Source organism: Bos mutus, chromosome 15 (assembly GCF_027580195.1).
Source record: "Bos mutus isolate GX-2022 chromosome 15, NWIPB_WYAK_1.1, whole genome shotgun sequence".
Taxonomy (NCBI): Eukaryota; Metazoa; Chordata; class Mammalia; order Artiodactyla; family Bovidae; genus Bos; species Bos mutus.
Window position 1 is genome coordinate 41441846 of NC_091631.1, and position 21546 is coordinate 41463391.

General features: G+C 42.4%; 1 protein-coding gene across 1 annotated transcript in view; it reads right to left on the reverse strand.

Annotated features, from left to right (window-relative positions):
* The window catches only part of RRAS2 (RAS related 2), a 77197-nt gene extending 66787 nt beyond the window's left edge, over positions 1–10410 (reverse strand). The window contains exon 1 of the mRNA XM_070383984.1: positions 9998–10410. Coding sequence (XP_070240085.1) covers positions 9998–10105 — 108 coding nt within the window. The 5' untranslated portion in view covers positions 10106–10410. The remainder of the gene's footprint in view (positions 1–9997) is intronic.
* Positions 10411–21546: the final 11136 nt, after the last annotated feature.

Genomic DNA, 21546 nt, shown 5'->3' on the forward strand with positions numbered 1-21546 from the left:
TGTTAGGACTGAAATTAGTTAGAATGGTAAGAAATGGCAAATAAAAGCAATAGTTCTTAATGAGAAAGGAGAGGGCAGGATGGTTGGATAGCATCACTGACTCAATGAACATAAATCTGAGCAAGCTCCAGAAGATGAAGGAGACAGAAGCCTGGCAGGCTGCAGTCTATGGGTCACAAAGAGTTGGACACAACTGAGCCACTGAACAACAATATTTACTATTACAATTATAATAACAAAATCAAATGCAAAAGACAAAAAACAATCTCTTAAAACAGTGCAGTCACACACACTTTTGGTTACTTTAAGGACAGGAGATCCAACCAGCCCATCCTAAAGGATATCAGTCCTGGGTGTTCATTGGAAGGATTGATGCTAAAGCCGAAACTCCAATACTTTGGCCACCTGATGCGAAGAGCTGACTCATTTGAAAAGACCCTGATGCTGGGAAAGATTGAGGGCAGGAGGAGAAGGGAACGACAGAGGATGAGATGGTTGGATGGTATCACCGACACAATGGACAGGGGTTTGGGTAAACTCCTGGAGTTGGTGATGGACAGGGAGGCCTGGCATGCTGCAGTTCATGGGGTCACAAAGAGTCAGACATGACTGAGCGACTGAACTGAACTGAAATTTATGAAAAGGGTGAGTGAAAACAGCAAACAAAACTGCTAAATTCCTCATTTTCTACAACTAGAAATAAGACAACTATTCTAATTAAATGTTTAAGAACATGAATAAAAAAAAAAAGAACATGAATAATTTTAAGGTAAATCCAAGTAGTAAAACAAAAAAGGAGAGGGAGAGAGAAAGAATCTATTTTTCAAATCCACCACACAACACAAGGGAGGAAAATCTACATAGCAAAAGGCAAGATTAGTGCAAAGTGAGGATATCATGCTAAAATCGTGGCCAAAATCTGTATTGGCTTTAACTATCAACGTTTTCCTCAAAAGGCATCTGCCTATAAAATTAAGCAAAAATTTTCTCCTTAGAGAGAAAGTTGGTTCCCTTTTTGCCTCAATGTGGTTCCTTCAGGCTTATTTTCAATCAGAGCTAAGGTAACTGTGAAGACCAGATCTCACTAGCATAACTGAATAAAACTCTGCTCATTATCTTTACCTAAAGCAATGTCAAAATATTAACTTGGATCACTTTGGTCAAGGGATCAGCCAGGTTTCGTCCATGTGGCTATTAGTTTCCCCTTGATAATTAACAATATGTTATGGGCAGATACTTTATGACTATGTTAATATCCAGCTACTCTCAAACTTTTACCCACTACTTTTAAATCCATTTATGATTCTTACTTAAATCAGCTGTTTGACTGCCAAATGTTGATTTTCTAATTCCACCATTTCCTCTATGTTTTACTCATCAAATCTAAGGAAGAACTTCCCTTCCTCCTTAATTTATTTATCCCTATGGATTCTTAGATTCTTTATTTATGGGCAATAATCAATTACCATCATTATTTTGATGATGAGACTATCCCAGAGTTGCATGTCACTTCAGTCACTTCTGACTCTTTGTGACCGCATGGGCCACAGCCTGCCAAGCTCCTCTGTCCATGGGATTCTCCAGGCAAGAATACTGGAAGCAAGTGGCCCTGCCCTCCTCCAGGGGATCTTCCCAACCCAGGGATCAAACCCAGGTTTCTTACATCTCCTGCATTGGCAGGCGGGCTCTTTACCACTAGCTTATCCCAGTGTTAGCCAGTGGGCCTTCCAGGCTGGCTCTGTCTCTTTGACATGCCACCACCATTTTGTTTTCTGATGTCGACTAAAAAAGATGCAAACTTGAGAGCTGCAGGTCAAGTTTTATTTAGGGCAAAATGAGAACTGCCGCCCAGAAGGCAGCTCCTCACATAGCTCTGAGAGACTGCTCCAAAGAGGTAGTGGGGGAAGGCCAATATATAAGGTTTGGGTGAAGCAGGAGTTCAATACCATTAAGCATTCATTTTACAAAAGGTTTTCTGCTAGTCACAAGGATCTGATGTCATCAATGAAGAGATTTAGTGCTTTTCTAGATATGAGGAGATACAAGGACTGGGATCATAAAATCAGTTCCTCAAAGTATCCAACTATCTAAAGACTTGTCCCACCAGATTCCCTGGACACAGTGTACTTCATTCCCTCTGAACTCCCTCAGGGGCTGTTGAAGGTCAACAGTGGCAGGAACACAGGGTTCAATCTCCACAGAGGCAGATGGCAAATGCCCTTCTTGTTCAGTCACTGGCAATGCTCTTGGCAAGAGACAATTTGTAGTTGACACTGAGCACCTCTTTACTTTCTGGTAAAGATGCTCCAAGTTCATCTTCTATTTCTCCCTGCCCCAGCCCAGGGATCAGTCATTTCTCCAAGGTTCCTTTAAAGAATGATATTTAGCACCCAAGATCTGGCATTAGGTGTTCTCACTGCTTATAGGGGGTCACTGTTTCCATGCACTCTCAGCAGACATAGCTGGAAAAAAGATGTATAGATATGTGTATGAGCAGCCACACACACCTATTTCTATATCTTAGTATTTACTTTTTAAACTATGAGTTCTGTTTTAAGATGGGGAACCACTTCCAGGGCCCAAGAGTGGGCTCTTGTCTAACACTTGGAAATGAATTGTCCAAGGAGACCCACGTGCTGACAAAGCAAGAGACGTTATTGGGAAGGGGCACCTGGGCAGAGCAGTAGGGTAAGGGAACCCAGGAGTGCTCTGCCACGCAATCACAGCTTACGGTTCACAGCCGTTTGGGCTTTACAGTGATGGGATTAGCCTCTGGGTTTTCTTTGGCCAGTCACTGACTCAGAGTCCTTCCTGTGGTGCACACATTGCCCAGCCAAGATGGATGCCAGTGAGAAGGATTCTGGGAGGTGGTCGGACACGTGGTATCCCCTTTTGACCTTTCCTGAACTCTTCTGGTTGGCGGTGCCTTGTTAGTTTCCTGTTCCTTACCAGGACCTCCTGTCATAAAATAACTCACGCAAATGGTTATTACGGTGTCTGGTCAGGGTGGGCAGTTTCAGTCAGTGTGCTTCCCCTAACAATTTTATGCCAGTGTCCTCAATTCCAACTTTGCATCGAGTGCTTCCTAGCCTTCACCCTTTCCACACTTATAACTCCCTTCTTCGGCTGTGAGGAACTTGGCTCCCATTTTCCACAACACATTTACTTATCTACTTAATCCTAGTATAGAAAATTGTTTCAGAATTGCAAACCCTATGCTGCTGCGAGGAAGATGGGGGGGAAAAAGGCCTGTTAACCAGAGTCCAGTGTTTGTTTAGAGTTCATCTTTATCCTGAGGACATAGTCCAAACGCTGGGTTCAAAAGTTACTTTTTTTTTTCTTTTCCTCCTTCAGTATGGTTATGTTAGTCATTTGAAATAAGGTTCAGTTTATTTGTTTTGTTAGTATTCTACCTTTGATTTTATTGGTGTTTGCTGTTTATATACTGAGTGTGTGAAACCTTAAACATGGTTCCAGGAGTCAGAAAAGGATCCTCAGAAGAGGCCCTCAATCCCTTTCCCCTCATCCCTACCCACACACAGAGCTCACCAGTCATCTCTTTAACCTCTGACTTACCCATTTCTGTGCTTTTTTGCCCCAATCAGTAAATAAGTTTGTTATTTTATTTCCTCTTCTTTCCTACACTAAAAGTAATATATCACAAATACAGTAAATACCTTTGTACTTTGTATTTTTCACTGAACAATTTATCCTGGAACGCATTTCCCATCAGTTCTTTTTATAGCTGCAGAATGCTCTACTGGGTGAATGTACCATATTCCATTCAACCCCTCTCTATCCTGTAGGCTGCTTCTAATTTTTTACATTACAAACAATGCTGTGGCCCCATGCACTTATATTTTAATACTACTGGAAGTACATTTCCAGGGTAAATTTGTTGATTTGGGAGCACTGAGTCAAAAGGTAAACACTTATGCTGTCAAATCAACTACAGAATCCAGTCAAATCAACTGGATGTTGATTATATCTCCTGATATAACGCTCTGAGAACACACCTCTGCTATGCCTGCGCCCAAAACGAATGAAGAAACCATGAAGAAACAAATTCAAACTGAAGGAACTCTATAAATAACTAACTTGTATTCAAAAATGTCCATGTCATAAGACACACAGACTTGGGACATCCTTGGTGGTCCAGTGGTTAAGAATCTGCCTTGCAATGCAAGGGGACACGGGTTCAATCCCTGGTCCAGGAACTAAGACTCCACCTGCCATGGAGCAACTAAGCCTACACACCCCAACTACTGAGCCCTCAAGACAATTAGAGAACCTGAGCTGCAACAAAAGACCCCACATGACGCAACAAAGATCAATACATGCTGCAGCCAACACCAGACGCAGCCAAACAAACATTTTAAAAATGAAGATGAAAGAACTGTTCCAAAGTAAAGACACGGAAACAAAATGTACTGCATAATCTGAGATTTTTCTTTTGCTATAAAGGGCACTATTTGGACAACTGGCAAAATCTAAGTTCTGCACATTACATTAATAATATATCAATATTAGTTTCTGATTTAGGTTATACACTATAAGCAAGTGCCCTTGCATTTAGGAAATACACAAGGAAGTATCTAAAAATAAAGGGGCACTGTCTTCAACTTACACTCAGATGATTCAGGAAAAAACTGTATTTGGGGGGAATAAAACAAATATGGTAAAATGGTAGCATTTGGGAAAACTGGGTAAAGGTTTTTTAAAAAGCAACATCAGCTATCATGCTACATGTATATCCATATATCCAGTACTGAACATTTACAAATTCTGTAAATATATTTTAATTAAACTATTTAATGTTATATAACCAACAAACAATCATATTGCTTTTACAAAATGCTGAAACTAAAACTTACAAATAACTCCAGTAGCACAATTTTAGTCATATTTCTTTGCTTCTTTCAGAACTACACAGAAAATATGTAGTTCTGAAAGAAGCAAAGAAATAAGTAAAGTGTATTTTTGTCTTTTTCATAAAGGCCTGAGAGACATTTTTCTTTGAGAAACAGAAGTAAATCAAAAGCCTACCAAGGACATTACTTGACGTTTCAATCTCAACGCCAGACTGGGTGGCTCTAGCCAAATTAATTCAAGATCAAGGTCATTCAGGAAGATTCAGTGACAATTAACTCTATGTTGTTTACAAGTAGAGTCAAAGTCTTTTACTCATTATCACTTTTCAACAAGAAACAAATACCCTAAGAGACTTCTAAGTTCATGTAGCATCACAAAATCTGTTTCTCTTTTATGAGATCAATTTAATTTGAAAAAGAAATCTTAAAAAAAAATTTAAATAATACAGCTTCAAGAAAGTCTCTTTCTGTTCTCCTTCCTCACACTACCAATTTATTTTCCTCACTTAATTAAACAGGCTACTTTCATTTTAAAGCCTAGGAAAGACCCTTAACATTTCAGTGATAAAAATGAATTAAAAATCCCATTCCAGTAGGCAGATGCCTGTCATCATTTTGCCTTCGAATGGTACTATACCAAGGGAAAGCAGAACTCTTAACCCATTCAACAGAAGTATCCCCACTAAACTCCTTCGACTTCCCATTCCAAGACAAGACACAGGCTTGCACACATCTGCACATGCACGCGTACACACACACACACACACACACACACACAGAGGTTAGAAATGAATAAGAAGAATGAGTTTTATGACTCTCTGGGTCAGAATTTCTCTCTAACAAAAGCGGTCATTCTCTAAAAGAAGGTGTTCTTTCTTGAGTGCCTAGCATGTGTATCTAGGAACTGCCAACAGAACCATTTCATCCTAACAAAATGAGGAAATCTCTAGTATGTAAAACACCACTAGGGAGGGGTACCTTATTTTTCAATGCTAAGAATTCATTTGTAAACTACTCTGAAAATGCAGAATAGTAATTTTCACACTAAAAGACAAGTCCACAGTTCAATTCAGTCGCCTCTGCAAACCCATGGACTGCAGCACGCCAGGCTTCTCTGTCCATCACCAACTCCCAGAGCTTACTCACACTCATGTCCATCAAGTCTGCAATGCCATACACAGTATAATTTCAAATTCTTAGATAAAAGTTACTTTAAGTGATTTCTAATTGCAGGGCACATGTTCAAGATGTAGCAACAGAATAGTAATTCAGGAATCTAAACTTACCAAAATCAATTAACTTTAACACAAATGCATGTACCTTGAAATCTCTTCTAAGATCTTTGTCCCAGGAAAAAGCAATGGAAGGGGATTGCACAAAAGATAAATTACGTAAAAAGCAACATCTGAGTCAAGTCCAGGCTAACAGGTTGTAAGACTGACTAAAACTTGATACCTGAGAAGTCAGCTACCCCCGCTACACAGCTCAAAATCTGACAAACTGTGAATAACAAGTAAGGATGCTAAATGAAGAACAGAGGCTGGGAAATTCCTCTTTTCGTGTAAAACATGTATGGTCTTTTCTCAGAGTTGCCAGAAACCACAATGGTTACTCCATTATTTCTGAAAATCAACTCCCAACTCATCAAGTTTTCCCAACTCAAAATGGGATCAGCATTCATTACCTAAATATCAATCACACAGGAGTGAGGAGGCGATTTGTTCACCCAAGCCCAATATTTTAAGGAGAAGAAAATAAAGCCCCAAAGAGATTACAGAAGACTCTAAGAATCTCCAGAGTCACCTGAGGAGGGAGACCTAGAACCCAGAGATCTTCTCCATTTCACTCTGTACAGTTAGAAAATGTTAAAATCATTTCTAACTATAGAGTCCACTCATCATCAAGAGCTTCTATTTTCCAACAGAACTTTCAGAAAACTACGAACAGAAACAAGGAGTTCATGTACACACATTTATTCTTAATAATATTTTATATTATTAGTCATGGATGTTTCATGATGTGTTACATTCATTTTTAAAGAGGAAAACCACCTCAATCAAGTAATTCTTGCCTTAATTTCCTAATTTTTGTAGCTCTTTATATGCATAGAAAGAAAGTGAAGTCACTCAGTCATGTCCAACTCTCTGTGACCCCACAGACTGTAGCCTACCAGGCTCCTCCATCCAAGAGATTTTCCAGGCAAGAGTACTGGAGTGGACTGCCATTTCCTTCTCCAGGGGATCTTCCCAACCCAGGGATCAAACCCAGGTCTCCTGCACTGCAGACAGACACTTTACCATCTGAGCCACCAGGGAAGCCCTCTTTATAAGGCAACAATTTAAAGAAAGTTGGGATTTAAGTGCTCCACTCCCAAATTTTTTCATTATATTTTTTCTATTCAAGATTATATAATAGAAAAACACATACTGAACACTAAAAAACAGTGCTGTATCTCAAGAGCCTTATAAAATAAATAGAACTGATTTGTGTCATCCTGATCACCTACAAAGAGGACTGACTTCTGCCCGTTAAGATTATTATCTTTCTGCAGACTCCTCTCCTTCCATTACTACTGCAAGACCATCATAACAATGAATTTTAATTTCCCAGGAGCTGGACAATAAATAGCAGTTCTATTAAGTATAGATGATAGTCACCTTGGCTCCATAAGCTAAGGTTAACACAGTAATAATGATAATGTTTGTAGCCTTACTATGCACCAGACATTGTTCCAGGCCCTGGACAGATGTTAATTTTCAGAACTGTAAGTGTACTTTGTATTTCCCCAACTTACAGTCGGAAAAAACTAAGGTACCCAGAGGTTAAGTAATTTGCCTAAGATCACACAGGCAGCAAGTGGTAGAGCTGAGACTGCATCCAGGTCTGGCTTCTTCTACCTCTCCAGAAAGCCTTTTCAAAGTCAGAGCTCATGTTCCTCCCTTCCACTGGTCCCAAGTAAGGGGCCAATCCCCCTCCCCTCCTTGCCTACCTCCTCTCTCCAAACTAGCATATGACTGCCCCCCACCTCTTGCCCTCTCTTTCCACCATCACGCCTACACAGTCCTTTTATCAATCCTTCCCAAACTGACTTTTCCTCAATTCAGAACTCCCTTTGCATTTAAATGTGTTAACAGAAGTGTACACATAAGCTTCTAAGAGCCATCATTAATGGAGCACATAGTATACGCTAGATACAAAGCTAAGGATGGTCCCTTAATTCAAAGGATTATGAAGAATGTGTGATTAGACCTGTTTTACTGAAAAGAAAATTGAGGTTCAGAGAAGCTAAATAATATATTGGCAATGTCCTCCCAGTAAATAAACAACAGAGCAAGATTTAGCACTCAACTCTGCATGACTCAAAGCTCACACCTGTTTTACTTCTTTTAAACCATCTAGAGTAACTAGGTACATCACTATTCATAAAGGAAGTGCTTCTTTAACAAATGAATTTAGAAAATTAAGCAAACAGAAATTACTGTCATTTTAATAGTTTCTAATACTATTTCCCAAAACAAAAAGTTCCAATATCTTAATAATTAACGTACAGATTCAAATAGAGATGGATTCGCCGACCCCCATCCAAAAAGCTAAAGACATATTGTGGTTTAAATCTTTTAGGTAACTCTATTTATTAATGCAGGAACCCAGGATTATTCTCTCTCCTAGCCAACCTTCCACCTCCCCCTAGGCACAGTTCCCCAAAAAAGTTAACTATAAATTGTTTTGCTTTGCCAGTTACTTAAAGTCTCTCCCGACCCCATGAGAAATAACATGACAGCATCTCCGATTCTGCAGCCTCCTATACTAAAGCCAATCTCACCTCTTACTCAGTGTGAATTTTTTTTAACCCACTAACGAGTATACTGTAAATGCTCATTACATAAACATCTCTTCCTGGATACAAAGGTTTCAGCAGCAGTTTTTAATATCTTGAAATGGTATAACAGCAATTATTGCTCATTTAGTCAACTGGACAGGTAACAATCACATTTATGTCACAGAACTCTGTATTTTAATGTCACTATATACATTAAGTGAAATGAAATACGCTATTCAAGTATGCCAACTGAAAGCAAATGGCTCAAACAGGTATATTTCACCAAGCATTTTAACAACACTCTTGATATGTATCTTTGTTACCTGTTACAACGCTGTACCTTCATTCTCTCCCAACATACGCCACACCTTTTAGGTTGACAAAAGCAGAGAGAAATCGGAGCTTCTCTCTTTAGTAGTCCCAAAAAAGATCACTCAAACCTCCTACCACAAGCAAATCCTAAGAACCAAGAATTTGACCTCCCTTTCCTTTACAACCCGACTTTCCGCCTCCAGCAACCAGAGAGGACTGGGGGTGGGGGAGACAGTGGCTGGAACTGACACAGAACGCACGACTCGGTCGGTCATCTCCTAGCCTGGCCCACCCTAAACTTCACCTTGGCACGGCGAGAGGCAGGAAGGCACCAGGAATTCCCAGGAAATGGTCTCACCCCTATCGGAGAACATTCTTAACTTCCTCGAGGCCACCATTTCCCTGGGGTATTATCACACACTCCCCCCCGGACATATTACCTAAGAGATTACTTAAAAGAAAAGCGCAAACACACACAAAGAGAAACACACCGCTTGAAGCGGGCAGCTCGGGCTCGGCGTGCGCGGAGAAGCTCGGAGACCACGCGGAGCCAAGTTGCCACCGCGATCGCACCCACGGTGCAGGAGGCGGCCCGGGCGGCTAGAAACCCAGCGCGCGGGGCTCCAGCCCCACGCCCTACGCCCCGCGCCCCGGCCTCACGGCAGGAAGCTCGGCGCGGCGGCGCTGCCTCTCCCTAAGAGCTCGGGCCGCGGCCGGAGCGATAAGGTGGATCTGCGCTTCCCACCCTGCCAACTCCGCCCTCCCGGACACATTCCTGAGAAGCCCGACTCCCGGGACGCCGAGCTGGGCGCCCGGCAAGCAAGAGCTGGACGCCCGGACCGCAGAAGAGGAGGGCAGAGCCGACCCGCGCCCCGCAACCCCGGCCTGCGCGGCGCCTCCGGGGCGGGGTCCCTGCGGCCGCCCCGCCACAGGTAGCGGGAGCCCCCGCCCGCCGCCGCCGCCCCGGCGCCCTGGGCAGGCCCGCTCCAGGTACCTGGATGAACTGGATGGTGAGCGCCGATTTGCCCACGCCGCCTCCGCCGACCACCACCAGCCGGTACTTCTCCTGGCCGGAGCCGTCCCGCCAGCCGGCCGCGGCCATGGGGACGCCGCCGAGCCCAGCCCGGCCACGCCGAGCCGCCGCCCGCCTTAGGCCCGGCTCCGGGGACGTGTGCGGCCGGCGGGCTGCGGGCGAGCGGCCGGGCGGGGGTCCCGGGCGCCAGGAGCTGCTGGAGGGCCGGTCAGGACGGCACCGCGGCGCCTGGGCTGGTCGGGTCCCGCCCGAAGCGCGGAGAAGCTAGGGGACCGCAACGGCGAGGGGCTGCGGCGGCCGGGGGGCGCGCTCCTCCACACGACTTCGCAGCGCCTGCCGAACGCAGCCTCCAGCGCCGCTACAAATGGCCGTCTGGGGGCCGGGCCGCTGGGCCGAGATGCTGCATATGCATGAGGGGGTGGGGCGGGGCGGGGCAGCGCTGGCCCGGACTGAGATTCGGGAGCTGAGCTTGTAGGGCTCAGACCCCCTCGGTGTGCCCCTCCAGTTCCTGGACTGAGCGGGGTGTGTACGCGTGTGCCTGTGCGAGTGAGGAGTGTGTGTGCGAAAGTGTGGGAGCTGAAAGAAGACAGACAGTGTGTGAGCATAACTGTATATGTCAGGAATTGTCAGGGATTGTGTGGATGAAAAATACAGTATGTGAAGGCGTGTGTGAAAAATAGAGCCGTTGTCATCTTAACTCAGTTTGTAGGAGGATAAATATCCTGTTTTAAGAGTACAGATGGTGACCATGACTGTATGGAAAACAGTACATGACAGTGATTGAAGATGAGAGCTGTCACAATAATTGTGTGTGTGATATGCTTGCGGTGTGAGGAATGTCACAGAGACTGAATCACAGTGATTGAGGGCGCATAGACAAGACTAAATGTGGCACATGATATATTTGCCTTAGTGGCTGTGTTTATATGTGAAAAATGTGAGGTAATTGTATATGAGGGGTATGAATGTAAGAGATTATCCTTATTTACATACTACACACCAGGCACTGTGCTCAGTGCTACAAATCACTTAGGAATAAAATAATGTCCCTGCCCTCAGGGAACTAAGAATCCAATGGGGAAACAGCCAGGACCACAGGCAAGTTGTCCAGCATCACAAGCACAGTGTGACCCTAGGAGAAGCACTCATTCCACAAGTGGGTGTTCAGGGAAAGCTTCCTAAAAGATCTGAATAAATAACATAAGCAGAAGAAAAGTATTCCAGGGAAAGCAAGCCACATATGAAAAAGTCAGAGCTGAGAAGGTAAGACGTGTCACATGATTTTGTGTTGGGGAAGTGTGCTTGTGAAGGAAAACTGCTTATCTATGGGGTGTTCAGCCCTCCGTCATGTCCGACTCTTTACAACCCGATGGACTGCAGGAATGCAGGCTTCCCTGTCCTTCACTATGCATCTATGTGTATAGAAGTTTAACCAAAAGTAGTAGGAGTCACAGGTGTATACAATGCAGTGTGGGCTCTAGGGCCAGACTGGATTCAAATCCTAGCCCTTTGACTAAAGGTGTCATAATGGAACTTACTAAACTTCTGTACCTCAGTTTTCTCTAAAATAAAGACGGTAGGATTACCTACCTTAAGGTGTTTTTTGACGTGAAGTGAGTCACTCAGTTGTGTCCGACTCTTTGCAACCCCATGAACTATACAGTCTGTGGAATTCTCTAGGCCAGAATACTGGAGTGGGTAACCTTTCCCTTCTCCAGGGGATCTTCCCAACTCAGGGATCGAACCCAGGTCTCCCGCATTGCAGGCGGATTCTTTACCAACTGAGCCACAAGGGAAGCCCAAGGTGTTTTTTAGTAAGAATCAAATGAGTTAATATATATAAAGCACGTAAAACAGTGCCTGGAATGTTAAGCATGTAAGCATTTCTAGCAGTTTTGGAACATGACCCCAAGTTCCTGGAAACAACCCAGTGGCTCTCTTGGAACCAGTAGAATGCAGCAGAAATGATGCTGTATACCTTCCAAGTCTAGGTCAGAAGAGGCCATGCGGCTTCCACCTGTTCTCTTTGGATTCTCACTCTGGGAGAAACAATGTAAGAAGTTTGCTACCCTGAGGCTGCCATGCTAGAGAAGCCACATGTAAGCATGCCAGTCAAACGTCCAACTGAACTCCTAGCTCAGTCAGTCTAGGTCAATTTTCATTCCAATCCCAAAGAAGGGCAATGCCAAAGAATGTTCAAACTACCACACAATTGCACTCATCTCACGTGTTAGCAAAGAAATGCTCAAAATACTCCAAGCCAGGCTTCAACAGTACAAGAACCATGAGCTTCCAGCTGTTCAAGCTGGATTTAGAAAAAGCAGAGGAACCAGAGATTAAATTGCCAACATCAGTTGGATCATAGAAAAAGCAAGAGAATTATCTGCTTTATTGATTACGCCAAAACCTTTCTCTGTGTAGATCACAACAAACTGTGGAAAATCCTTCAAGAGATGGGAATGGGAATACGAGACAACCTTACCTGCCTCTTGAGAAATCTGTATGCAGGTCAAAAAGCAACAGTTAGAACCGGACATGAAACAACAGGTTATACGTCAAGGCTGTATGTTGTCACCCTGCTTATTTAATTTATATGCAGAGTATATCATGTGAAATGCCAGGCTGGATGAAGCACAAGCTGGAATCAAGATTGCCAGGAGAAATATCCATAACCTCAGATACACAGATGACGCCATCCTTATGGCAGAAAGTGAAGAGGAACTAAAGAGCCTCTTGATGAAAGTGAAAGAAGAAAGTGAAAAGCCTGGCTTAAAACTCAACATTCAAAAAACTAAGATCATGGTATCTGGTCCCATCACTTCATGAGAAATAGATGGGGAAATGATGGAAACAGTGACAGACTTTATGTTTTGGGGCTCCAAAATCACTGCAGATGGTGACTGCAGACATGAAATTAAAAGATGCTTGCTCCTTGAAAGAAAAGTTATGACCAACCTAGACAGCATATTAAAAAGCAGAGGCATTACTTTGCCAACAAAGGTCCATCTAGTCAAAGCTATGGTTTTTCCAGTAGTCATGTATGGATGTGAGAGTTGGACGACAAAAAAGGCTGAGTGCCGAAGAATTGATGCTTTGGAACTGTGGTGTTGAAGAAGACTCTTGAGAGTCCCTTGGACTCCAAGGAGATCAAACCAGTCAATCCTCAAGGAAATCAGTCCTGAATATTCATTGGAAGGACTGATGCTGAAGCTGAAGCTCCAATACTTTGGCCACCTGATGTGAAGAACTGACTCATTGGAAAAGATCCTGATGCTGGGAAAGATTGAAGGCAGAAGGAGAAGGGGACAAGAGGATGAGATGACTGGATGGCATCACCGACTCGATGGACATTGAGTTTGAGCAAGCTCTGGGAGTTGGTGATGGACAGGGAGGCCTGGCGTGCTGCAGTCCATGGGATCACAAAGAGTCGGACCCGACTGAGCAACTGAACTGAACTGAGCTCCTAGCTGACAGCCAGCATCAACTGCCAGCCATGTGAGATACCTTAACCCCAGCTCTGTCCAGCCTTCGGGTGACTGCTGCCCCTACTAGCATCTGGCTGCAAATGCATGAAAGACCCCGAGCAAGAGCTACCCAGTGGCTTCCCTGGTGGCTTAGTGGTAAAAGTATCCTCTTGCCAATGCAGGAGACATGGGTTCAAACCGTGATCCTGGAAGATCACACATGCCATGGAGTAACTAAGCCCATGTGCCACAGCTATTGAGCTGGTGCTCTAGAGCCCTGGGAGCCGCAACTACTGAAGCCTGTGCACCCTAGAACCAGTGCCCTGCAACAAGAGAAGCCTCGGCAATGAGAAGCTTGCACACTGCCACTAGAGAGTAGCCCTGCCTGCTGCAACTACAGAAAAGATTGAGCAGCAACTAAGACCCTGCACAGCCAATAATAAATACATTAAAAAAAAAAAAAAGAGCTACCCAGGTCAGCCCTTCCTGACCTACAAAAGTATGTGCAAAACAAATCAGTAAACTGTTTGTCATTTTAAAACTTTTTATTTGGGAATAATTTCAGTCTATAAATACAAGCTTCCCTTGTGGCTCAGCTGGTAAAAAATGTGGCTGCAATGTGGGAGACCTGGGTTCGATCCCTGGGTTGGGAAGATCCCCTGGAGAAGGGAAAGGCTACCCACTCCAGCATTCTGGCCTGGAGAATTCCATGGACTGTAGAGTCCATGGGGTAGCAAAGAGTCAGACACAACTGAGTGACTTTCACTCACTCACTCAGTCTATAAAGAACACCCATACGCCATTACCCAGATTCCACTATGTGAGCATTTTATCCCACTTCTTCATTCTCCTGTCTATCTCTGCTTTTCTCTTTCATATATGTATGATATAGTTATTTATATTAATTTATGATAGGACTTCCCTGGTGGTCCAGTGGTTAAGAATCCACCTGCCAGTACAGGGGACGTGGGTTTAATACCTGGTCCGGGAGGATTCCACATGCCTCAGGGGAACTAAGCACAAGCACCACAACTACTAAGCCCATGCTCTAGAACAAGAGAAGTCATCTCAATGGAAAGCCTTGCACTGCAACTAGAGAGCTGCCCCCTCTCACTGCAAATAGAGAAAGTCCGAATGTTGGAACAAAGACCCAGCACAGCGAAATATAAAGTACTTTATGATAAATGTATGTGTGTATATATAATTCTTACATTTAAATGAATTTTTGAACTATTTAAGGATAGGTTACAGGCATTATGGCCCTTTACCCCTAAGTGCTTCAGTGTGCACCTCCTAAGAACAAGGATATTCTCTCAGATAACCACAGTACATAGCGACATTAGTAAATCTAGCATTGGTATGAATACTTTTGTCTACCATTTATACTTCAGTTTTGTCAGTTGATTCAATAATGTGCTTTAGAGCATTTTTTCCCTTCTAGTACAGAATCCAGTCTAGGGTCAGGCATTGCATTTAGCTGTCAAATCTCTTTAACTTTGTTAGTGCGATACAATGGTTGTCTTAGGCACCCCTTTTTTCCAGAGGAGGAGATATGTTTTACACAGCAGTAGTAGCCAGAAAAGTCACGATGCAGACAGTATTAGCAATGTAAAAGAAAGAAAAAAAGGGAAGAGAAAAGAAAGAAGAACCCATGTCAAGGAAATGCTGAAAAAGGGCTAGTTATGCTTCTCTCAGTGTCTCTCTAGCCCTGAAATTTTCTATAATCTTTCACGACCAAAAAGATAATCAATGAGTCCTCTTTATGCAGCTTTCCCTTCTAACATACAATCCAAAATCTTTCCTTTCAAGAAGACATGATAATCAGAAAAGCTTATCAAATCTCAAAAATATCCAAAAGAAAGAAAGTTAATCCCTGAGGAAAAAAGAAAAGAAAAGCATGTAGGGACTTCCCTGGTGGTCCAGTGGTTAAGACCCCACTCATCCAATTCAGGATACATGGGTTCAATACCTGGTTGGGGAACCAAGATCCCACATGCCACACAGCACAGCCAAAAGAAAGGAAAAAACAATAACGACATAGGTATGTGTCTCTGTGTGTGTGTGTGTGTGTGGAGGGGTGGGCTCAGTCAAGTCCAACTCTTTGTGACCTCATGGCCTGTAACACACCAGGCTCCTCTGTCCATGGAATTTTCCAGGTAAGAATACTGGAGTGGGTTGCCTTTTCTTATGCCAAAGGGTCTTCCTGACCCAGGGAGCAAACCCATGTCTCTTGCATCTCCTGTATTTGCTAGCAGATTTTTTACCACTGCGCCACCTGGGAAGCCAAAGCATAGCTGTGCCATTTGCAACTATTTAGACTGGGGGAATCAGGTGTTGATCCCAAAGTAATTGTAACAAATTCCTTAGTATTTTATGACTCTGCATCTGGCAAAGGAGCACTCAGGGGGGTCTGGGCCTGAAGATAGTTTGACCAATAAAAGAAGAAGAGGATAAAGTGGTAATAAATCCAAGCTGGTGTGCACATATGTGTCCAGTGACTAAAGTTTTCAGGGAGAAACTTATTTTCAGTAGGATCTATTTCAATGCTTATTTGTTGAGCTTCTTCTCTGCCTGAGTCCTGACCAAGATTTTCTTTCCTTCCTATTCTATACCACTACAATCTCTGTGTACAGCACAATTTTAACACTGAAACCAAGAAAGCAAACCCATCCTGTAGAAACCATGTATTTGTTGCCTCCCAGGCATCCATTTCTCCTTCCTTTCACATTGTGTCTCCTAATTTTCCTTACGTAGTTTGGGAGTGACTGACTCCCACCTGCAGGGATTTACCCTAATTCAGTTAAGATTATCAACCTCCACTGGCCACAGTAATTAGCTGATAGATGGATGTATAACCGAGGTCAGGCCAATCAAGAAGAGATTCAGCTACGGAATCAAAATTACAATGAGGTACCACTTAACACCCACTAGGATAACTATAATAAAAAAAAAATAACAACAAATGCTGACAGGTATATAGAGGAACTGAATGCCTCATACACTGCTGGTTGGAATGTTAAATGGTGCTGCTGCTTTGGAAAACAATCTGGCATTTCCTCAAAAAGTTAAACACAGAGTTGCCATACAGCCCGGAAGTTCCACCCTTAAGTTATATGCACAAGATAAATTAAAACATGTCAATATAAAAACCTATAAGTGTAAGGTTATAGCAACATTATTTACAATAGCCAAAAAGTAGAATTAATTATCCATCAACTGATGAACGGATAAATAAAATGTAGGGCATTCATACAATGGAATATTATTTGGCAATAAAAGGGAATGAAGTACTGATACATGTTACAACGTGGATGAATCTTGAAAACTATGTTAAGTGAAAGAAGGCAGTCATGAAAGACCACATATTATATGATTCCATATGTATGAAAGGTCCAGGATAGGAAAATCTAGAGAGACAGAAAGTAGATTAGTAGTTGCCAGGACTGAGGAGGAAATTCTCTGTGACTAATAATGGGTATGGGGTTTCTTTTTGGAGATATGAAAATATTCTGGAATTAGATAGCTGTGATGGTTGTACAATTCTGTAAATACACTAAAAAACATTGAATTGTATACTTCTTAAAGTGAATTTTATGGCATATGAATTAAATCTCAAAGCTGTGAGGATAAAAGATTCAATTGCAGGGTTTTCTTTGAGCTACTAAGGAAATGTCTTTTACTTCAAAATATTCCTATCAATGCTATACCTTTATTTTTTAAAAAAATTTAACTCAGAGTCAAGTGTTCAGCAAGCAAGAAGCCCACATGCTCACTCCACATAGACCTTCTGTTCCAAAGTGCTTTCTTGCTCTCGGAAAATATCCCAACAGCCTACAGCAAAAAGAAATTCCCCTGCAAAAACAAATCACTGGTATTGTATTGATATTTGGCAGAGAAAGAACCAGTTGTCATTCATGCCAATTAAAGATGACCTTTCATCTTAATCTAAAAAACTTATTTCTCATGTAGCTAGAAGACAATAGGTAAATACATAAATCTTCATTAGAAGAATCCTCAAAACCTTGGAAAGAACACTAGAGATCATCCCCCTTAACTTACCAGAAGAAATCCTGTGAATAGGGAAAGAATTTCTTCCCAGTGTCACCTAGCAAGTTGTTAGCAGGATATAGGTCTCCTGACTGCCATGCTCAGAGCACTTTGCCCCAAGCCAAGCTGGATATTATCCAGAATCCCGTAGAGCCTCACAGCACAGAGACAACGTGATGCTGCCAATCAAGAGAGCTGTTGATTGTATTCTTCTGACTTAAGTTGAGTGATGGTCTGGCTAAAAGTTTGCCAAGAGACTTCGGTGGACAGATTCAGAGTCAGATTTGGCTAAATCAGAGTCAGATATGTTTTGGCCCACAATTAGAAGTTTTTTTCATTTTTGAATTGGTTGCCAATATTTGAATTTAGAATTTTTAATAAACAAATCTAAATTTATAACTCTTCCTGAAAAAAGTAAATGGATTATCTACCAACACCAAGCCAGTATTATCATAAGACAATGGCTAAAGGCAAGTACAGGCTGCCCTTGAAAGAAGGTGTGTTCCTGTTCTTCAGAGTGATCAGCACTCTTGGATCACACCCTAGCCATTGGATGCTACCTGCCTGGCCTTGGTGACCTTTCAGAGTCTGCAAATCCTACTACTGTATGCCAAAGCTCTCCATCTAGAATGCACATTTGAGCCCCCTGTAGTGTCTTAAAATGAAGAACCTAGACTCCTCCCCAGACTTGGTAAACAGAGAATACTTGCAGACCAAGAATGTGAACTTATGTATTTAAATACCCAAATGGACTCTGAGACACCACCACAACTGGGAACTCTTGGAGGGGAGTAGACTCATCCATGTCCACTCTTTTTTTCAGAACAAACAATGACCCTTTCAGCTGGAATGTTGGTTACTCATCATCTCCAAAAACAACCATTGCCGAAATACCATTCCTGGCCCATCCCAGAGAAAGGATTTGGGGGTGGAGTAGAGAGGGAGGTGCTGAAACCAGGATTCCCCTGACCTCATCTACAGCTGAGTCAGATAGAGACCATGCCTGGTGACCAGAAAGGGACAAACCCCCATATCAGAGTGTATTCAATCCTCATCATGGCTGATGGAAGAGCCACCCTCCACTTTCTTCCTTAATGGACTCCTGCTTCTAACATGAATGAATGGCTGGTGACTGCACCCAGCAGGGGCTGCATGCATCTGAGATGAGACAGACGCACAAATCTATTCCTTGTTTAAAGATCACCTTGCTAAGAATAGAAACTGAAACACAGGCTGGAGCGTGTACACACACAGCCCTAAGGAAGGCCACAGCAGAGCCGGAGGAATCCACAGCTTAGGGGAGGATCATCAGAGAATCACAGAGCCTCAAAGCAGAAAAAGCATCCTGAGGTTACTCCCTCTAATGCTCTCGTTCTATAGATGGGGAAGCAAAGTCCCAGATAGAAAACTGCCCTCACCACCATCGCCTAGAGACAGAGCAGAAGCATGACTAGAACTCGGAACCCAGCCTGGGGACCTGACTTAATGTAGCGCACTGCCTTGGGAACACAAGAGCCTACAAGGCTAACCAGGGCCAAAGTCACACCACTCTTCTCAGGCATGGCTGCCAGGAAGAATCAAGCAAGGGTGTCTGCTCTCGCATGTGTTTAAATAGTTAAAAATCAAAACCCACCTAAATATTCAACATCAGGGACTTAAATAAATAATGCTATAACCATAGTATAGAATATAGAATAAAATAGTAGAGTACTATGTAACCATTAAAAATTTTTATTTATATAGGAAAATGAAGAGTAGGATACAAATCAGTATATATAATTCCATAAGCTACCAATTACTGAGCATTTACCATGAGCCTGGCACTGTGCTACTCACCTAAAATGTATTACCCAATTTCATCCACAAATCAACTAACTAAAGTAGGTTCTATTATTGTTTGTATTAAAAAAAAAAGCTTTGGCACAGAGGTGTCACATAGCTACTTAATGGCAGAGTGTGTCTGTTTGAACCCATAAGGTCTGTACTCCAAAGTTTTGTACTTAATCATTATGAACAAATTTTTCAAAAAGAAAGAACAGCAGGATATTCAGTTATCCTAGGTTATTTTCCACTTTTCATTTTTCTGTATCTTTTATCTTTTTTTTGGTTTGTTTTGCAATTTCCCATTCTCTCCTATCCCCAGCCCCTGATAACCTCTAATCTTTCTGTCTCTATGAATTTTCCTATTTTAGATATTTCATAGAAGCATAATCATACATTTGTCCTTCAGTGTCTGGTTTATTTCATTTATAATGTTTCAAGGTTCCTGCCTATTGCAGAACATATTTATGCTTCATTCCTTTTTAGGGCTGAATAATATCCTATTGGGTGAATATTCTATTGTTTGTTCATCCATTCATCTCTGTTGATGAACTTCTGTCTTGTTTCTAGTTTTTGGCTATTAAGAATAATGCCACTGTGAACATTTACGTACAAATACCTGAGTTCCTGTTTTCAGTCTTTTGGGTATATGCCTAGGAATGGAATTGCTGGATCAAATGGTAATTTTACGTCTAACTTTTTGAGGAACTGCCGAACTGTTTTTCCATAGCAGCTACACCATTTTACATTTCCACCAGCAATGTGAGAGTTCCAATTTCTCCACATTTTCATCAACATTTGTTATTTTCTTTCTTTTTTTTTTAAATAATAACCATCCTAGAAGATGTGAAGTGGTATCTCATTGTAGTTTTGGTTTGCATTTGGCTCAGAGGGTAAAGCGTCTGTCTGCAATGCAGGAGACCCGGGTTCGATCCCTGGGTCGGGAAGATCCCCTGGAGAAGGAAACGGCAACCCATTCCAGTACTACTGCCTGGAAAATCCCATGGACGGAGGAGCCTGGTAGGCTACAGTCCATGGGGTCGCAAAGAGTCGGACACGACTGAGTGACTTCACTTGCACTCACTTGCAATGACTAATGGGGTTTCCCTGGTAGCTCAGTGGTAAAGAATATGCCTGCATACTAAAGTGGTTTGCCATTCCAAGAAAAAAAAAAGAAAAAAAAAAAGAATATGCCTGCAATACTGGAGATGTGAGTTCTATCCCTAGGTTGGGAATATTCCCTAGAGAAGGAAAAGGCAACCCACTCCAAGTTTTCCTGCCTGGGAAAGTCCACGGACAGGAGAACCTGGAGAGATAGTCCACGGGGTCGCAGAAGAGTCAGACACGACTAAGCAACTAAAAATCAAAAAATGACTAATGATATTGAGCAGATTTTCATGTTTACCTGCCATTTGTGTATATTCTTTGGAGAAGTATCTGTTTGAGTCAATGCCTATTTTTTAACTAGGTTGTTTGCTTTTCTGTTGTTCAGTTGTAGAAGTTCTTTCTATATTCTGGATATCAAACCCTTATCAGATATTTCATTTTCAAATATATTTTCTGTGGCTTTTCACTGTTTGATGCCCAAGTTTTTTATATTAATGGAGTCCAATGTCTATTTCTTTTTAGACAAGAAAAATATAAGATGACGTTTATGAACAATCTTTAATGATATGGGCAAAGCAGCAGCCAAAATTGTACATATAGGATCTAACTCTGTAAAATAGCTGTACATATGTGATTGAACAATGTAAAAATAAGTGGTGGTTAGATAATCTGGGAGAATTAACTATTCTAGGAAGACTGAGAATCAGAGTCAATATATAGAAAAATACTACGTGATCCTCCATCACTCAGGTTGAACTGTGATGGCTGCTTTCTCTCTTTCTTCCCCACAGCAGCTTTCCAAAGAGAAGCATGCCTGATCCTCAATGGAGACTGAGCCCTGAAAACTAAGCTCCCTTAGCACCCATGTCTGGTTTATAGGGCTTCAAACAGCTTTCTCTTTCACCCACACCCCTTACCAGAACAGAGACTATGGCTGTTTTAAAGATTTGTGAAGAACTCAGGAAAGACCAAAGAGTAGAAGAGAGAAGTTCTCTCTTCTTTTGAACAAGCTAAGACATTTCTGGCGAACGCAGTGGGCTGAAATTTGTTTTGGTTGGGGGGATGTGGGCA